At 46.0% G+C, this 16,005-nt stretch overlaps 1 protein-coding gene across 1 annotated transcript in view; it reads left to right on the plus strand.

Annotated features, from left to right (window-relative positions):
• LMX1A (LIM homeobox transcription factor 1 alpha) overlaps positions 1 to 16,005 on the plus strand; it is a 173,409-nt gene that overhangs the window by 105,730 nt on the left and 51,674 nt on the right. The window contains exon 3 of the mRNA NM_001191325.1: positions 12,258 to 12,490. Coding sequence (NP_001178254.1) covers positions 12,258 to 12,490 — 233 coding nt within the window. The remainder of the gene's footprint in view (positions 1 to 12,257; positions 12,491 to 16,005) is intronic.

Raw genomic sequence — 16,005 nt, forward strand, 5'->3', positions numbered from 1 at the left:
GGGTCAGACTTTGCTGAAACCTTCCTGGAGGTCTCAAGACAGGTGGAGTCTAACTTGAAAGGAAAGCAATGCAACATTGTGGGAAAGAGGCTGAGGCTCAGAACACCTCGTTTTCTGACTCTGGGCTCCAGCACTGCTGAATTTTGGTGCAGTGTGTAACGCGCCATGCTCTGCTGTGATGCTAGTTTCTGTGTGATGAAGGTAATAGAATCAGATAATAACACTTGACCTACCCACATTTTCTTCAGAGCTGAGATGTTACACAAAATTGTACCTGCTTTGAGGTCTTTGAGCTAAAGGCATTCTGGAAATTCAAATTATCTGGAGATATTTTTCACCTCTCACATGGGAACGGAAAGTCCTACATGGTGCTCCTTTTGGCTTTTATGCCACAGTTGGGGGTTTTTATTCAAAAGGTGAGGCAATGTGCATCTTTCCTTGTCTCTCCCCAAAGAGTGGCTCACTCTTGAGGAGCAGCATTGCGAATGAGCAGAAGGAGAGTAATAGTGACTGGAAATGTTTTAAGCATTGTGGTGTGCTGGTCACTGTACTAGATGATTTAGGAACATCATCACTGATCTTCAGGATACATCTGGTTCCTAATACAGTACAGTTGATATCAGTTGATTATGAGGTACTCTTGGACTGTGACAATATAGCTTTTCCTTCTTCTTTTTTTGGGGACATATCAGTTCAGTTCAGTTCAGTTTAGTCGCTCAGTCATGTCCGACTCTTTGCGACCCCATGAATTGCAGCATGCCAGGCCTCCCTGTCCATCACCAACTCCCGGAGTTCACTCAGACTCACGTCCATCGAGTCAGCAATGCCATCCAGCCATCTCATCCTCTGTCGTCCCCTTCTCCTCCTGCCCCCAATCACTCCCAGAGTCTTTTCCAATGAGTCAACTCTTTGCATGAGGTGGCCAAAGTACTGGAGTTTCAGCTTTAGCATCATTCCTTCCAAAGTAATCCCAGGGCTGATCTCCTTCAGAATGGACTGGTTGGATCTCCTTGCAGTCCAAAGGACTCTCAAGAGTCTTCTCCAACACCACAGTTCAAAAGCATCAATTCTTCAGCACTCAGCCTTCTTCACAGTCCAACTCTCACATCCATACATGACCATAGGAAAAACCATAGCCTTGACTAGATGGACCTTTGTTGGCAAAGTAATGTCTCTGCTTTTGAATATGCTATCTAGGTTGGTCATAACTTTCCTTCCAAGGAGTAAGCGTCTTTTAATTTCATGGCTGCAGTCACCATCTGTAGTGATTTTGGAGCCCAGAAAAATAAAGTCTGACACTGTTTCCACTGTTTCCCCATCTGTTTCCCATGAAGTGATGGGACCGGATGCCATGATCTTCGTTTTCTGAATGTTGACCTTTAAGCCAACTTTTTCACTCTCCACTTTCACTTTCATCAAGAGGCTTTTGAGTTCCTCTTCACTTTCTGCCACTTTCTGCCATGTGGTGTCATCTGCATATCTGAGGTTATTGATATTTCTCCTGGAAATCTTGATTCCAGCTTGTGTTTCTTCCAGTCCAGCATTTCTGATGATGTACTCTGCATAGAAGTTAAGTAAACAGGGTGACAATATACAGCCTTGATGTACTCCTTTTCCTATTTGGAACCAGTCTGTTGTTCCATGTCCAGTTCTAACTGTTGCTTCCTGACCTGCATACAGATTTCTCAAGAGGCAGATCAGGTGGTCTGGTATTCCCATCTCTTTCAGAATTTTCCACAGTTGATTGTGATCCACACAGTCAAAGACTTTGGCATAGTCAATAAAGCAGAAATAGATGTTTTTCTGGAACTCTCTTGCTTTTTCAATGATTCAGTGGATGTTGGCAATTTGATCTCTGGTTCCTCTGCCTTTTCTAAAACCAGCTTGAACATCAGGAAGTTCACGCTTCACATATTGCTGAAGCCTGGCTTGGAGAATTTTGAGCATTACTTTAGTAGCGTGTGAGATGAGTGCAATTGTGCGGTAGTTTGAGCATTCTTTGGCATTGCCTTTCTTTGGGATTGGAATGAAAACTGACCTTTCCAGTCCTGTGGCCACTGCTGAGTTTTCCAAATTTGCTGGCATATTGAGTGCAGCACTTTCACAGCATCATCTTTCAGGATTTGGAATAGCTCAACTGGAATTCCATCACCTCCACTAGCTTTGTTCGTAGTGATGCTTTCTAAGGCCCACTTGACTTCACATTCCAGGATGTCTGGCTCTAGGTCAGTGATCACACCATTGTGATTATCTGGGTCGTGAAGAACTTTTTTGTACAGTTCTTCTGTGTATTCTTGCCATCTCTTCTTAATATCTTCTGCTTCTGTTAGGTCCATACCATTTCTGTCCTTTATCGAGCTCATCTTTGCATGAAATGTTCATCAAGAGGCTTTTTAGTTCTTCTTCACTTTCTGCCATAAGGGTGGTGTCATCTGCATATCTGAGGTTATTGATATTTCTCCCAGCAATTGACATACAGCACAGTGTAACAAATGAAAAGCGATAGTGGCAAAAGCAAACAGGATTGATGAAGAGCTCAGTGTTGCCCCCTGCTGGGATCTCAGAATCTTTCCCATCAAAGCATCATCAATAATGTCCTTGTCCTCCTTACTATTAACACACACACACACACACAGCCCAGGAAACATACATTCTTTGTAAGCATATACATTGTGTTGGCCACGTGCCATCCAGTCAAGCCAAAACTTGTGGAACAATAGGAATCTTTGCCCAGAATATCAGCTAAAAATATCTCATTCCCTCTGCTCTGTTCTTTGCTGGTATGTTTATGAGCGTCCCAGGAGGCTAATGAGGATGAAGGGAAAGGAAAACGGACATTTTTCAAAGGAAACGAAACCTTTAATTCCCTAAAAAGGGAACATGTATGTTCTGTGTGTCTGTTTTATGTTCCTTGCCATTTTTGCATGTCTGTGTGACAACATGGAAAGTCTGAAATGTAAGTCGTGCCACCTTGGCTTGGATTATTGGAATCTATGCTTTTACCGCAGTCTTTTGCTCTATGGCCTGACTCGTAGACAAGTTCCCAGGTTTCAGCAAAGAAGAGGGGGAGGGGAAAGAGAGCTTCTAAGCAAGAGACTCCCTGACACACACTGCTTATTCAGTTCATTAGGATGCTACTTAAGAGCCTGTGTGTGTGTGTGTGTGTGTGTGTGTGTGTGTGCTTGGTTGCTCAGTTGTGTTCAACTGTTTGTGACCCCATGGACTGTAGCCCACCATGCATTCTCCAGGCAAAAATACTAGAGTGGGTTGGCATTTCCTCCTCCAGGGGATCATCCAGACCCAGGGATAGAACCTGGGTCTCCTGCATTGCGGACAGATCCTTTACCATCCAAACTAACAGGGAAGCCCCCACTGAAGAGCCTGGGGGACACATTTCCATCCCTAGTTGGGCCATGCAATAACCTCCTTTATTTATTTATTTAAAAAAAAAGTTTAATTTCATATTGGAGTATAGCCACTTAACAATGTTGTGATAGTTTCAGGTGGACAGTAACGGGTCTCAGCCATACATATACATGTATCTATTCTCCCACCAAATCCCTTCCTATCCAGTCTGCCACATAAAATTGAGCAGAGTTCCCTATGTATTTCTTGATCATTAACTGAGCCTCAAGCTCTGGCTGGTCCTCTCAATCATCTGAAATTTCTTTGTGGTGAGGGGTAGTCACATTTCCTTCTCTGGCCTGAGTTTCTTTCCATTTATAAAATGAGGGGGAAAATGATCTGATCTCTGGGGGCGGGGTCTGTGAGTTAGGGGCACAAGGCAAGAATATCAGCACCCCAGTGTGCGTCCATAGAGTGGTCAGTAGCCTCAGTGAGAAGCGGTTCCCCGAGCAGTGAAGTGATAAGGGGAGAGGATCTGTTCTATTTGTCAGATAATGTCAGCATTAACCAAATAGCAACTGTTGGCTCTGGTCAGTGAAACATGGAGCCATGGACTTCCTGAACATATGCTGGGTGTTGGGCAATGAACGCGAGTGTTGGTCAACACTGGTTGGTTAATGTCAATATTGACCTTAGGTTAGGATAGACCATAGCCATAGTTGCCTGAATGAAATGTACCCTGTTTCCTCTTGAGTATTTATACTTCCATATTTGTCTGTTGGTCTCTTCTCCAGTAACATATGAAAGGCTCATTAAAGTCTGATTTAGTTTATTATATAATGAAGAACAGAGAATTGAGATGCTTATGAAGTTCTATTTTTGGCTCAGTTGGCTGTCTTGAAATAAATGATCTTATACACACACTTACACAGGCAGATATGGTAAACTGATTTCAATAAAGAGAGTTAATAGCTGCCACTTACTGAGACCAGCTAATATGTATCAGATCCTTCAAATACATTATTTTATTGAAGCTCCAAAACCATCTTGTGAGAGTTATGATCTCATTTTACAGATAAAGAAACAGAGGCTTCAAAACAGTCTATAGCTTGCTCAAGTTTTCAAAGATGGAATCCAGACTTGAATCCAGGTTCTATCAGACTTCAGACACCAGGCTCTTCCTGCTAACTTTGCTGATTCTGGAACAGATTCATTGTGACAACAATAACAACAACAAGTATCAGGTTGGCCAAAAAGGCCATTCGGATTTTTCCGTAAGATAGTATGGAAAAACCCAAACACTTTTTGGCCAACCAGCTACTCAGTCCACCGTTTGAGGTCAGAGCTGCCCACTGCCAGCAGCATGTGCCCTGAGTGACGAGCTGTGTGTATTACCCTGTACTCCTCGGTGAAGCCAGCGCCTCACGGAGCCTCTGGGACTGCAGACATCACACACAGCAGTTCTCATCCCATTGTATGGTCCTTCTTACAGCTCCCCAGGAGCCCCGGGGAGACAGACTCTGATTGGCTCTGCCAGCCACTTATTGTTTCCCATTTTCTCCCGCTGCAGAGTCTTGAGACGGTCTCCTATAGAAGATCTTGCCACCCCTATTGTCCCTGCAGACGTTCCCACCGCCCCAGGACCATGGGCTCCGTTGCTCATTGTGGTGGTGTTGGCTCAGCCTCAAGGACAGAGACCTTGAGCCAGCTGACAAGGTTGCTTGTGTCATTACTTGTAAGGCCACAAGCCATGCTTTTGGTTCCCGATACTTTTGAATACTCATCTCTCTCACCATCTCTCCTTCTTTTTAGCCACATGGTCTCCCAGACTCCCAGCAGCAGATTTTCCCGGACAGACAGTTTTGGCATGTTGCCAATCTTTGTCTCAGTGCCTGGATGACCTCAGTTACCAAGTCAACATGGCACTTAATGCATGCTGCTATGCTGCCCCCTGGTGGAGAGGGTGGAAACAGTGCCATGCAGATTACTGCCCGCTTGTTAGAGAACTATACAAAGACTCCCTTCTACTTTCTAGACCAAAGAGTTCATAGACTTGATTAAAACTAGTGCTGTCAGTGACTGTGGAAAGGCAGTATCATCTGTAGTGATCTGCTGTCCAAGGCTAGAAATGGCTCTGATTTCTTATTTTGGTGAGAAAGAAGAGTATACAGTCAGTTGGCCTTAAGTTGGCATCAGGGTTTTTCATGTACTTATTTGTTTTCCATCCTTCTACTTAGTTATCTATGGTGTGGATGCTTTGAGAGGCTCCCTTTGAGGTCTGAAGTACTCTGGGTCAAGGTTAATGAAGATCTCAGTCTTTCCAAACATAAGCTTGGTTCTGGAACCTTCTAGCATGGCATAATGGGGGCTCCCCTTATAATCCTCCTCAGCCTTCATGGGTTTCAAAGCCTTTGTCCTGGGATAAATTTGGGTTTGCATGAGGCTGCCATGTTCTTTAATATTCCTGTATATGGGAAGTTGTATCATCAACCTGGAGACTAAATGTGGGGATAACACAGGATCTAGTGTCTGATTTCTAGAGGATAATGTGGCAGGAGGTGGGAGAGATTGGAGGGAGCCATGGGCTTTCATGGGTGAAAAAGTACTGATACCGAAAAGAAAACTAAGCCTGAGTTAACCTCTTTGATACTTTACGTTGATATACAGAACAAGAGGACATTTCATCAAGCCATGCCAGCAGTGTTAGTTGGGTGAATCCAGACAGATCCTATGTGGATAGGTGGCATGCAAACCCTAGCCTGAGGCCATTAAAGCAGGTGGGAACTCAGACCTTGGTTCCGTTATGTTATCAAGACTGGCCCCCAAGTCTACAATCAGTACCACTAAAAACCTGACTGCTGACATTCTTGCATTATCCATGGCCTTCTTCCTAAATTATTTGCTCCGGTCCTTCTCGTTCCATGCTGCTTTATCTCATCTTGATTCTCCCAGTCTCTGACATTATGACTCATCATTTTTCCCTGCTAATTTCTCTGTCATGTTTCATATTCAGCTCTTTTTCTCCATCCTCCTCCTCATCATCATAGTTCCCATTTTATTGAAGATTTACCACGTGCCAAGCACTGTGCTAAGCAGTTCTGATGTTTCGGTTCAATCAGTTCTTCTTGTGCCCCTCTGACAGAGGCCCCTTGATTATTTCCATTTTATAGATGAGTACACAATTAGTTCTTCTTGTGCCCCTCTGACAGAGGCCCCTTGATTATTTCCATTTTATAGATGAGTACTCTAATGCCACTATGGTCTGATCGAGCTCACATAGCCAGCTAATAAGTGGTGGAGTACTGATTATAGCACATTGCCTCCCTGTCTTTACTGTTTCTATAACTTGGTCTCTCTGGTAGGGCTTTCTTGGGTCTTTCTGGGTCCAGCCCCACTGACCTGCATTTCTGCCTATACCTTGGAAACAGTGACCCAACAAATGCCCCAGTGACTGGGGTTCCTGCAAGAATCATCCTGTTTCCCAATCATCTTGGAATCAGAGTAGACTCTTGGGCATGGTGGTGTTAGGTCTAAGAACATCTCCCAGATACTGTTTGTTCTTAACACAACTCCGTAGAGGATAGACCTCTTACACAGATCCTTTCATATACTTTGGGGCCCAAGAACCAAGTAACTTGAAGGGATCAACTTGGTTCCTAGCTCTTGCTTTTCATTTGCATGCGGGCAGCAGAGTCTCAGAACCTGCTGTGAAGCCAGGGGCATGTCCAGGAAACCTGTCAGGAGCTCAGACCACCATATTAGCTGCTTGATCTGTTTATCTCTCCTGTGAAAGGAGTGCTAGAGAGAATATATGAGGAAGAACTTAAGAATCAGCCATTCCAGAGTCTCTCATTCTCATGGAAGAGAGGCTTCATGAGCAAAGTTGAGTTGGTGAGAGTCTCTGTGAGTTTATAAAGTAGTTCTATTTGCTATTGCTACACAAATTTAGTGAGGGAATGAATATAAGAAATACTGCAGTTCCTGGAAGCAAGTAAGTATTCAGTGAAGACCAGTTTCCTCTTCTTCTATCTTCTATAAGCTTCTTTTTCTTTGTAATAAAATAATTTGGGGGTGAAAAATATTCTAATGATGAGGACCCCAATATTTATAATGTGGAGTGATTGTCTTGCGCTCACATAACCAGCACCGAAGTCCAGGTGTCCACACAGGATCCGGGAACATTGTCGTCTCTCTGCCCTAACTCCGGCTGTGCAGGGTGTGCTGTTGCTTCCCAGCGGTCTGACCTCTGTCTTCATCGCCTTGGTCATGTTCTCTAGGAGTTTCTCAGGTGGCAAGACTTCATATCTGCTTTGGAAACATTCTCCTTACCTACAGAGTAGGATCTCCAACACTATAATAAACACGTGAATCATGAAAATGGAAGTGAGTTAAATTATCCAGCCTAATGGATTTCAAACGTACCTTAGGAGCATTTTGCTATCTTCAAATGAGATCTTTTCTAGAAATAGATATATTTGAAAATTTGTACAATATATATATATGTATGTATATATATATAATGTAAATCCTTTCTGGAAGTACTTACATATTTATACTGTGCAGATAGGAAGAAAGAAAGAAATACGTGAGTGAGTTGTTGGTTTTAGCTGGTGTGTGCATATGTATGTATGTGTTTATATTTGTGAATGAACCATAACATTCAAAGATATGCAAAAATATATATGTATATGCACACACACATACACACATGTGTATGGATGGATGTCTATGAATGGTATGTTTCTGGAAAATACCTTGTTTGGAGAATTACCATAGTAAGGCCCTGTCATGCTGAAACGCTATCTGGAGACCTGGATTTAGGATTTAGTTGGCTTCTCTGGTTAAAAGGAGACAAGCAGAATAGAGACTGACCCCTTCCACAACCTCTAAGAACTTGGTGTAACAGCTGATACAGGGCAGTACTTTCTCGTTAAAGATAAGAAAACAGGCCCAGGAAAAGACAGTGGCTTTTCTGAGGCCTCTTGATAAAAGAAACCTGGAGCCTAGGTCTTCCTACATCAAGTCCTGGTCCTTTCCCTGAATCAGGTCACCTTTTATTTTTCTTCTTTGCTGCCCTCCATGGCACCTAATACAAGATACCTCATTTCCGTTGCATTATCTCAGAGCGTTGTGGTGGGAGGACATGCCTCATCTAAGGCGTGTTCTCTGCATGTCCGCTGTGCCAGCCATGCATCCCCTATTCTTCTTTTGGGTCAGTGCTGCACACTTTGAAAAGGAGGTCGTGCTAATGTCAGAGCCGGGAGGAGTCAGCAAAAGGACTCCTGCTGTCAAGGAAGAAGCCATCTCTCAGGACACAGCTTGGAAACTCGAGCACAGACAGCCACCTTTGGCGGGGGGAAAAAAAAGTCAAAGACAGAGGCAAGGCCCGTTATAAGAACTAAGAATTGTGCCCTTCCTTATGGGTCTCCAGGTCCTCAGACCTGCTGGCATTTCATCCCCAGTAATCCAGGAGTGTAGGCATCACCATCAGAGCAAACTGAGGCCACCAGAGGTTACATGATGAGCCCTGACTCACACGGACTGCCTGGAAGTGGCCGAGCCAGCAGACTCGACTCCAGCTCCCTCACCAAAACTACCAGTTGTGCATCTCAGAGCTGTGGCTGTTCGGGGAGAGAGATAGGCAAGGCCTGGAATGGAGCTTCAGTCAGCCTTGGCTCTCCTGCCTGTGGTGGGAGCAGGAAAGGGCCAGAGGGAAGAAGAAGACAGCTAAATGGAGAGGGAGGGAAGGAAGAGAAGGAAGATGTCGTGACCTCTAGCCCGAGCCAGTTGGGTAGGGCTGTTTGGGGCTCTTCTGGCTGGCCCCCTCCTACATACCCTAAACAGCCTCCCGTGGTCATTTGTTGACAGCCTGATGGAGAATGTGAGCTCCCTGAGGACACAGTGGCCTTGGTTAGTGCTCCACCCCGATGTCTGCCCCATGGAGGACAAAGGACATTTAGTAGAGGAAGGAGAACTCTTAACAGAGGGCTTGGGCCCTGGACATGTCTCCACTGGCTAGAACCTATTATTTCCATTTTACAAATGAAGGAATTAGATGTAACAAAGAGGTACAGAATCATTTACGGAGCCTTCAGGAGTGGAGTGGGTGAATGTCTAGTGGTGGGCAAAGTTGGCAGTTGTTATATGCGCCCAGCAGGGTTGGACGTTTCTGGAAATCAGGCTTAGCTTTCCAGGGCACAGCCAGCCTGCCAGGTTCTGAACCCAGAGTGAAGTCTCATTAGCATTCAGAGGGTGAAGTCACCATGGGGGCCGCCATCCAGGGCATTGAGAAGAGATAGGCTGTGTTTTAATTACGACCTGGACTTTTGAACAAATCCTTTTCTCTGCTTGTCTGAGCCTTAGAGACAACAACTTGTGGGAAGTGTGCAGTCAGCAGCTGGGTCCACAGTAGTACCCGTGCAGCTGTGTACACATCTGGAACACAGGTGGTGGATATGTGTTTTTTCTCCTTGCGCTGCCCTCGGGTTAGTGAAAAGCAGTTAGGTGAGGTCAACCTGGTCTTCACCCAGAGTGGGGAAGCTGATGCAGAGAATGAAGAGAAACAGGACTGCCCCCCTCTTCTAGGTCTCTATACCCCCCCACCCCTGCCCATCATGACCATTACAGCATCGGAGCCCAGGCAACTCCCGCCACTTCCTCCAGCCGTTCTGAGTCAATATGGTGGGATTTCTTTGTTGAGCTCCCCGCAACCCTCCTTTTTCCAACTTGGGGGAAGTTTTTGGAGTGGGGGTTGAAATTAAGAAGGGAGGAGAAAGAGGAGGAGATTAACAGGGTAGAAGTTAGACAAGCACAGATGCCACCACCTGTGACTGTGGATTCTCAAGAGCTTGTTGACTCCCGGGAGCGTTTGCCTTGATTCTGTTTGACAGTTCCTTCCCGGGGAAGGGGAGGAGAAGGAGAGCCTTTGACCAGTTCCTGTTAAAGCCCTGATTCGTTTGCTTAGGTTGGCAAACAGTGTCTGAGGACTCGGGGCTGGGGATGAACTAGGTGGATTTTCTGTCTGATACACGACATCCAGCATTGGGGTGGGGAGTAAAGGCCATCGTTCCTGGGTCGGGTGTGCCCTGAAATTCTGACTTGGAGAGCAGAACCACTCAGAGCAGACGGGGGAAGGGAGAGGGCATGGGCAGAGCAGTGGAGACCTGGAGCTCTGTTTAGAGGGCTGTCACATACCTGCTTAGTGGTGAAAGAGCCAGAGCAGCCCCTGAACTGTCCCCCCAACCTCACCCCCCTTTGTTGAGAGGCAGAAGGCAAGCATATCAGGATGGGTGTTTCTAATGATCGTCAGGTGGTCAAGGGGAGGGGCAGGCTGGTGTCGGGGCCCGAGGTCCAGGTTAAGAGTGAGACTGCATATGTGCTTCTCATCCCGAGCTGTGCTGCATCCCCTGCAGGCTGCCTCTGTCCAGAGAGGCTGTTCCCTAGCAGACTCGCAGGAGGCGGCTTCAGCCCCCTTTCCAGGCCTCGTTTTCCTTCACCTGAAGACACGGCCTTCCTCTCTCTTGTGCCAGCTCCTTTCTTGGTAATTCCTCCTTACCCACGTCTCCACTCTACCCTCAGAACCCTTCTCTTTGTCCAGGAAGTTGCCAAGATAAACACGCTGTGCACGTGTACAGATGTGGCCCTCTACTAGTGTAGCTGCAGGACTGAGACGTGATTAATTGTTACAAACAGGCTAGGGCTTTATGCACCTATTTTGTGTTCATGAAGCACTGCTTCATATCATTCTTATATTCTGCTCCCTGAAGGTAAAGCCCTCTGGGTAGACATGATCTGTTTGTTTCTTTGTTTGCTGTTTCTCTCACTGTTATGGGAGCTCTGTAACAGAGGATGGAGACCGAGGATGAGGACTTTGTTTTGTATTCTTTGGGCCTGCAGCAGACACTCCAGGAGACTCTTAGGATGTGAATGCTGCTGGGGCGGGGTTTCCTTCCCCACCCCGCTGTTAAGACACAGAGTGTCTGGTGTAGTGTGTGGTGGGTGTTTCTGAATCAATGAAAGAATGAATGGGAAGAAGACTAAATGAGTGAGTGAGTGTGTGAAAGGACTTCTGAGATGGGACTGGCCACACTTAGGCTGTCATGGTGGAGGGCCTGTCTATAGAATAATGCTCTGGACCAAGATTTATTGAATGTGCTATAAAATGCAGATTCTCCTGCTGACTCCCTGACAGTTAGTCGTCTCCTCTTCTGTATACTGGGACCCTCTGGTTATCTGGACATGTCTGTCTCTCTTATTAGCCTGAGCTCATTTCTGGAAGGGAATTATTTCATCAACCTTTATATCTCTAGTATCTACTGCCTCCTCCTGACATAGATGGACACCCTCTTCATGGCTAGATGAAAATAAGTGAAATGAGATAGAAGTCCTGAAAGCTGGGCTGAATCCACTGAATATCAGGCTCAGAAGCTGGGATGCAGTTTCTCTTTCAAAAATTAGATGACACCTCAGAATGCCCTGGGGAGCTTGTTAAAAACTCACATTCTGGGTCCCATCCGTTTGCTTGCGACTGGAGTGGGCCTGGACCTTTTTGTTATTGTTATTTTGTTTGAAAAGTCAGCCCTGGGGGACCCTGGGCAGCCTGCCTGGCACCAGTCTGTAGAGCATCCTTTGGGAACACTTTGCCATGGAGCACACCAAATACACTCTGGGCTTCAGCTCACATTTCCTCCAAGGCTGCTCATCCTTCTTTTCTTAAGCCTTTGAGAGAGTAACTCAACTGAATTCTTTGGTTCAACCTCCTCAGGGAATAAAATCACCTAGATTTAAAGCCTATTCCATTCCAAGTCTCCTTATCCCAGTTCTTGAAGTTCCTTTCGCGACTGACGTGAGGGAAGACTTGGGCCTCAGCTGTCTTTCTCACAGACCTTGCTTTGCTTTTTCCCTGCTGCTAGGCTGTTTGCTGTCAAATGCGGGGGCTGCTTTGAGGCCATCGCACCCAACGAGTTTGTTATGCGGGCCCAGAAGAGCGTGTACCACCTGAGCTGCTTCTGCTGCTGTGTCTGCGAGCGGCAGCTCCAGAAGGGTGATGAGTTTGTCCTGAAGGAGGGGCAGCTGCTCTGCAAAGGGGACTATGAGAAGGAGCGGGAGCTGCTCAGCCTGGTGAGCCCAGCAGCGTCAGACTCAGGTGAGTGATGTGTGGTGGGCGGGAAGCCAGGGGCTAGGAGAGTGGGTTGTAGTGGCAGTCTAGGTTGCTTTCTCCCTTAGAAGGCCACCACCAAGGCACCCTGGTTCCATGACAGGGCAGTGCTGTGCATTCCAGCAAGTTTCTTTATAAGTTCAGAGTAAGTTCTTATCAGTCAGGTATTGCTGTGGTGGTGCTATGTAACAAATTACCCCCAAATTCCTTGGCATACAGCCAGAAACATTTATTCACACATTTGCAAGTCTCTGGGTAAACAGAAGTGACTCTGCTTCACACTGAAAGTCTTCAAGTCTCCTGGGATCTGTTGATCTCTGCTGACCTTGGCTCTAGGCTATAGATCAGGTTCAAGTCTGCTCTGTGTGACTGGGTTCAGGCTTGAGAAGCAGCAGCCATGAGGCCTGATCTCCTGGCAGTGGTAAAAGTGCAGGAAGGCATGCTTTACCATTCAATCACGTTTAAAGTTTCTACTCATATGACAGGTGCTAGCACTGTGCTGGTCAAATCAAACCAGATGAAACCTAAAGTCTGAGGAGGGGAAATACACTGCATGCACCTCAAGGCCCAGACAGGGAGATGCATAAAACTATTAAGGAGAACGATCAATGGGAACCAGTAATTCCGTCTGCCACAGTCATGCTGAACTGCTTGAGCCTTTGTTTCCTCACCTGTCGGAAAGCTGGATTTTAACTAAGGTTTGGTGGGTGCATTGGAGAGGAAATGGCAACCCACTCCAGTGTTCTTGCCTGGAGAATCCCAGGGACAGGGGAGCCTGGTGGGCTGCCGTCTATGGGGTTGCACAGAGTCAGACACGACTGAAGTGACTTAGCAGCAGCAGCATAAAGAAAGGATTTAGAATATATTTGCTTCACTCACCTAAGACTCATACACCCTCCCTGCAGAGGTTCAGAAACTTTCTGGATTGGGTTTCACAAGGCCAGAGAAATTTCAACTGCCCAAGTGAAGTCAGTCCCACGGGGCAACATTTGTGTTAACCTGGCCTCCCTTTTTGTGGAAGAATCTATATCACATGAGGGCATGTCCCTGTGAACTTAGTAGTTTTTGCCATTGCCGGTTCTAGTCAAGTTCCATACCACTTACCATGGCTTACAGGGCCTCTGGAATCTCACTGTGCTCATCTCCTCAGCCTCAGGGCAGCCTCTGACCCCTCCCTCTACATTCAGCACGTATCTGTGTCTCCCACTGACTTCCACATCTTAAGAGTTTATTCCCTCTCTGCCTCTCTTGCTCACTCTTTAGTCTTGCCAGTGTATCCCTTAAGCTTCTTTCTAAGACTGACTTCACGGAGGAAGACTCTTATTCCCTTGTGCCTGGGGGGTTTACCCCTAACCTCTCCTGCAGTGACATGGATCCCACTTGATTGGGGTCACTTGTTTAATTGTTGTTCTTGCCAGAGAGCTAAACGCCATGAGGGACTGTGTGCATCTTTTTTTCTTTACTACTGTGTCTGCAGGGTTTAGCACAGGCCTGGAATGCTGAGGGTGCTCGATAAAATCTGTTTTAAAGGATAAATAAACACATGGGACAGAAGCCCTGTGGGTGATGCTTGAGTTCAAGAGCTTTAGAGGCAGTCAGCTGGGACCCTCACCTTAGGTACACCATACCACTTAGATCTGTGAGACTTTGGGCAAGTTTTGGAGCCTTTCCAAGCCCTCATCTTTATAGCTGTAGATCATGGTGCTGTGGTGATCACGGTGTTGTGGTGATCATGGTGTCTTACACTGAGGAATAAAGCATAAATGTATGTTAACAGTCTGGTGTTTAGTAAGTGCCAGTGCCTGCTGGTGCTGTCATCGTCATCACAGTTGTTTCGTTTCCTTTCCCTCCTGAGGGTTGGTTCTTCTTGCCTGACTCTGCAGCCTCAGGTAAGCTGATACCAGGACAATCCCAGCTTCTGTTGGGTTCATTGGACTTCAGTTTTCCTGTATGTTTTAATTTGGGGGAAGTTTCTCCCTATTGAACATCTCACTCTGGGGTAGCCGGGCCCATGCTAAACAGCTGCTTAGTAGATCAGCTCATCCTGTCTTTTCCTCAGGTGCCATGCTGTACCCAACCACTGGGCCTCCTCTGCACCATATTGCAAAATCTTCAAATTCACAAGGGGTTAAGTGCTATGGGGATCAGAATACCAGCATGACCTTGGGAAGACATGCAGACCCAGAAGGACATACCATTCTTTCTGACACGGAAATAAATGCTGTGGTCTAGCCTTTCTTGGTACACAGTTGTGTGACTCTTGGTGACTGTTTTCCAATTACAGATTTTAACTGGGGACAAACAGTGTGTCTTTAGTGTACTGCCTCCTCCCCACACACAAAGACAAAAAGAAGCTGGATCTAAGCACCATCAAAAGTGCAGTGTTCAAGACTTGTGGTTGCCCAGGGGAAGGTTGGAAGGAGGAGGGATGGACTGGAAGTTTGGGGTTAACAAATGATGCTATTATATATAGAATGGATAAATAACAAGATCCTACTGTATAGCACGGGGAACTGTATTCAACATCCTGTGATAAGTCATAATGAAAAAGAATTTTTAAAAGAATGTATATATATATATATATGTGTGTGTGTGTGTGTGTGTGTGTTATATGTGTGTGTGTATGCGTGTGTTTGTGTGTGTGTGTGTATGCGCTTCCCTGATAGCTCAGTTGGTAAAGAATCTGCCTGCAATGCAGGAGACCCCGGTTTGATTCCTGGGTCAGGAATATCTGCTGGAGAAGGGATAGGCTATCCATTCCAGTATTCTTGGCTTCCCTTGTGGCTCAGCTGGTAAAGAATCTGCCTGCAATGCCGGAGACCTGGGTTCAGTCCCTGGGTTGGGAAGATCCCCTAAAAAAGGGAAAAGTTACCCACTCTAGTATTCTGGCTGGGAGAATTCCTTAGAATGTATAGTCCAGGGGGTTGCAAAGAGTCAGACACGACTGAGCAACTTTCACTACACACACACACACACACACACACACGTATATATAGGGCTTCCCTAGTGGCTCAGTCAGTAAAGAATCTGCCTGTAGTGCAGGAGACCCTGGTTCAATTCCTGGGTCAGGAAGATCCCCTGGAGAAGGAAATGGCAACCCATTCCAGCATTCTTGCCTAGAAAATCCTATGGACAGAGAAGTCTGGTGGGCTACAGTCCGTGGGGTCACAAGAGTTGGACATGACTTAGCAACTAAATCACCACATATGTATGCATAATTGAATTATTTTGCTGTGCAGCATAAATTGACACAACATTGTAAGTCGATTATACGTCAATTAAAAAAATAGTATAATGTTCAGAGCAGACAAACTGCAATAGATCAACAAGTCCACTTCTCTGGCCACATTTTTAGCAATGTTTCCTAGTTCCAGGCATTTGTTTTTGAGGCTGATATTGACAAACTAGAGCTTTCCAGTTCACTTATTCATGTACTTGCTCAGTAGGTATATCTTAGGTACTTGCTTTATGCCAGGCATGGCGTTAGGCTGTAAATGACAAAA

This window comes from Bos taurus, chromosome 3, assembly GCF_002263795.3.
Source record: "Bos taurus isolate L1 Dominette 01449 registration number 42190680 breed Hereford chromosome 3, ARS-UCD2.0, whole genome shotgun sequence".
NCBI classification, from domain to species: Eukaryota; Metazoa; Chordata; class Mammalia; order Artiodactyla; family Bovidae; genus Bos; species Bos taurus.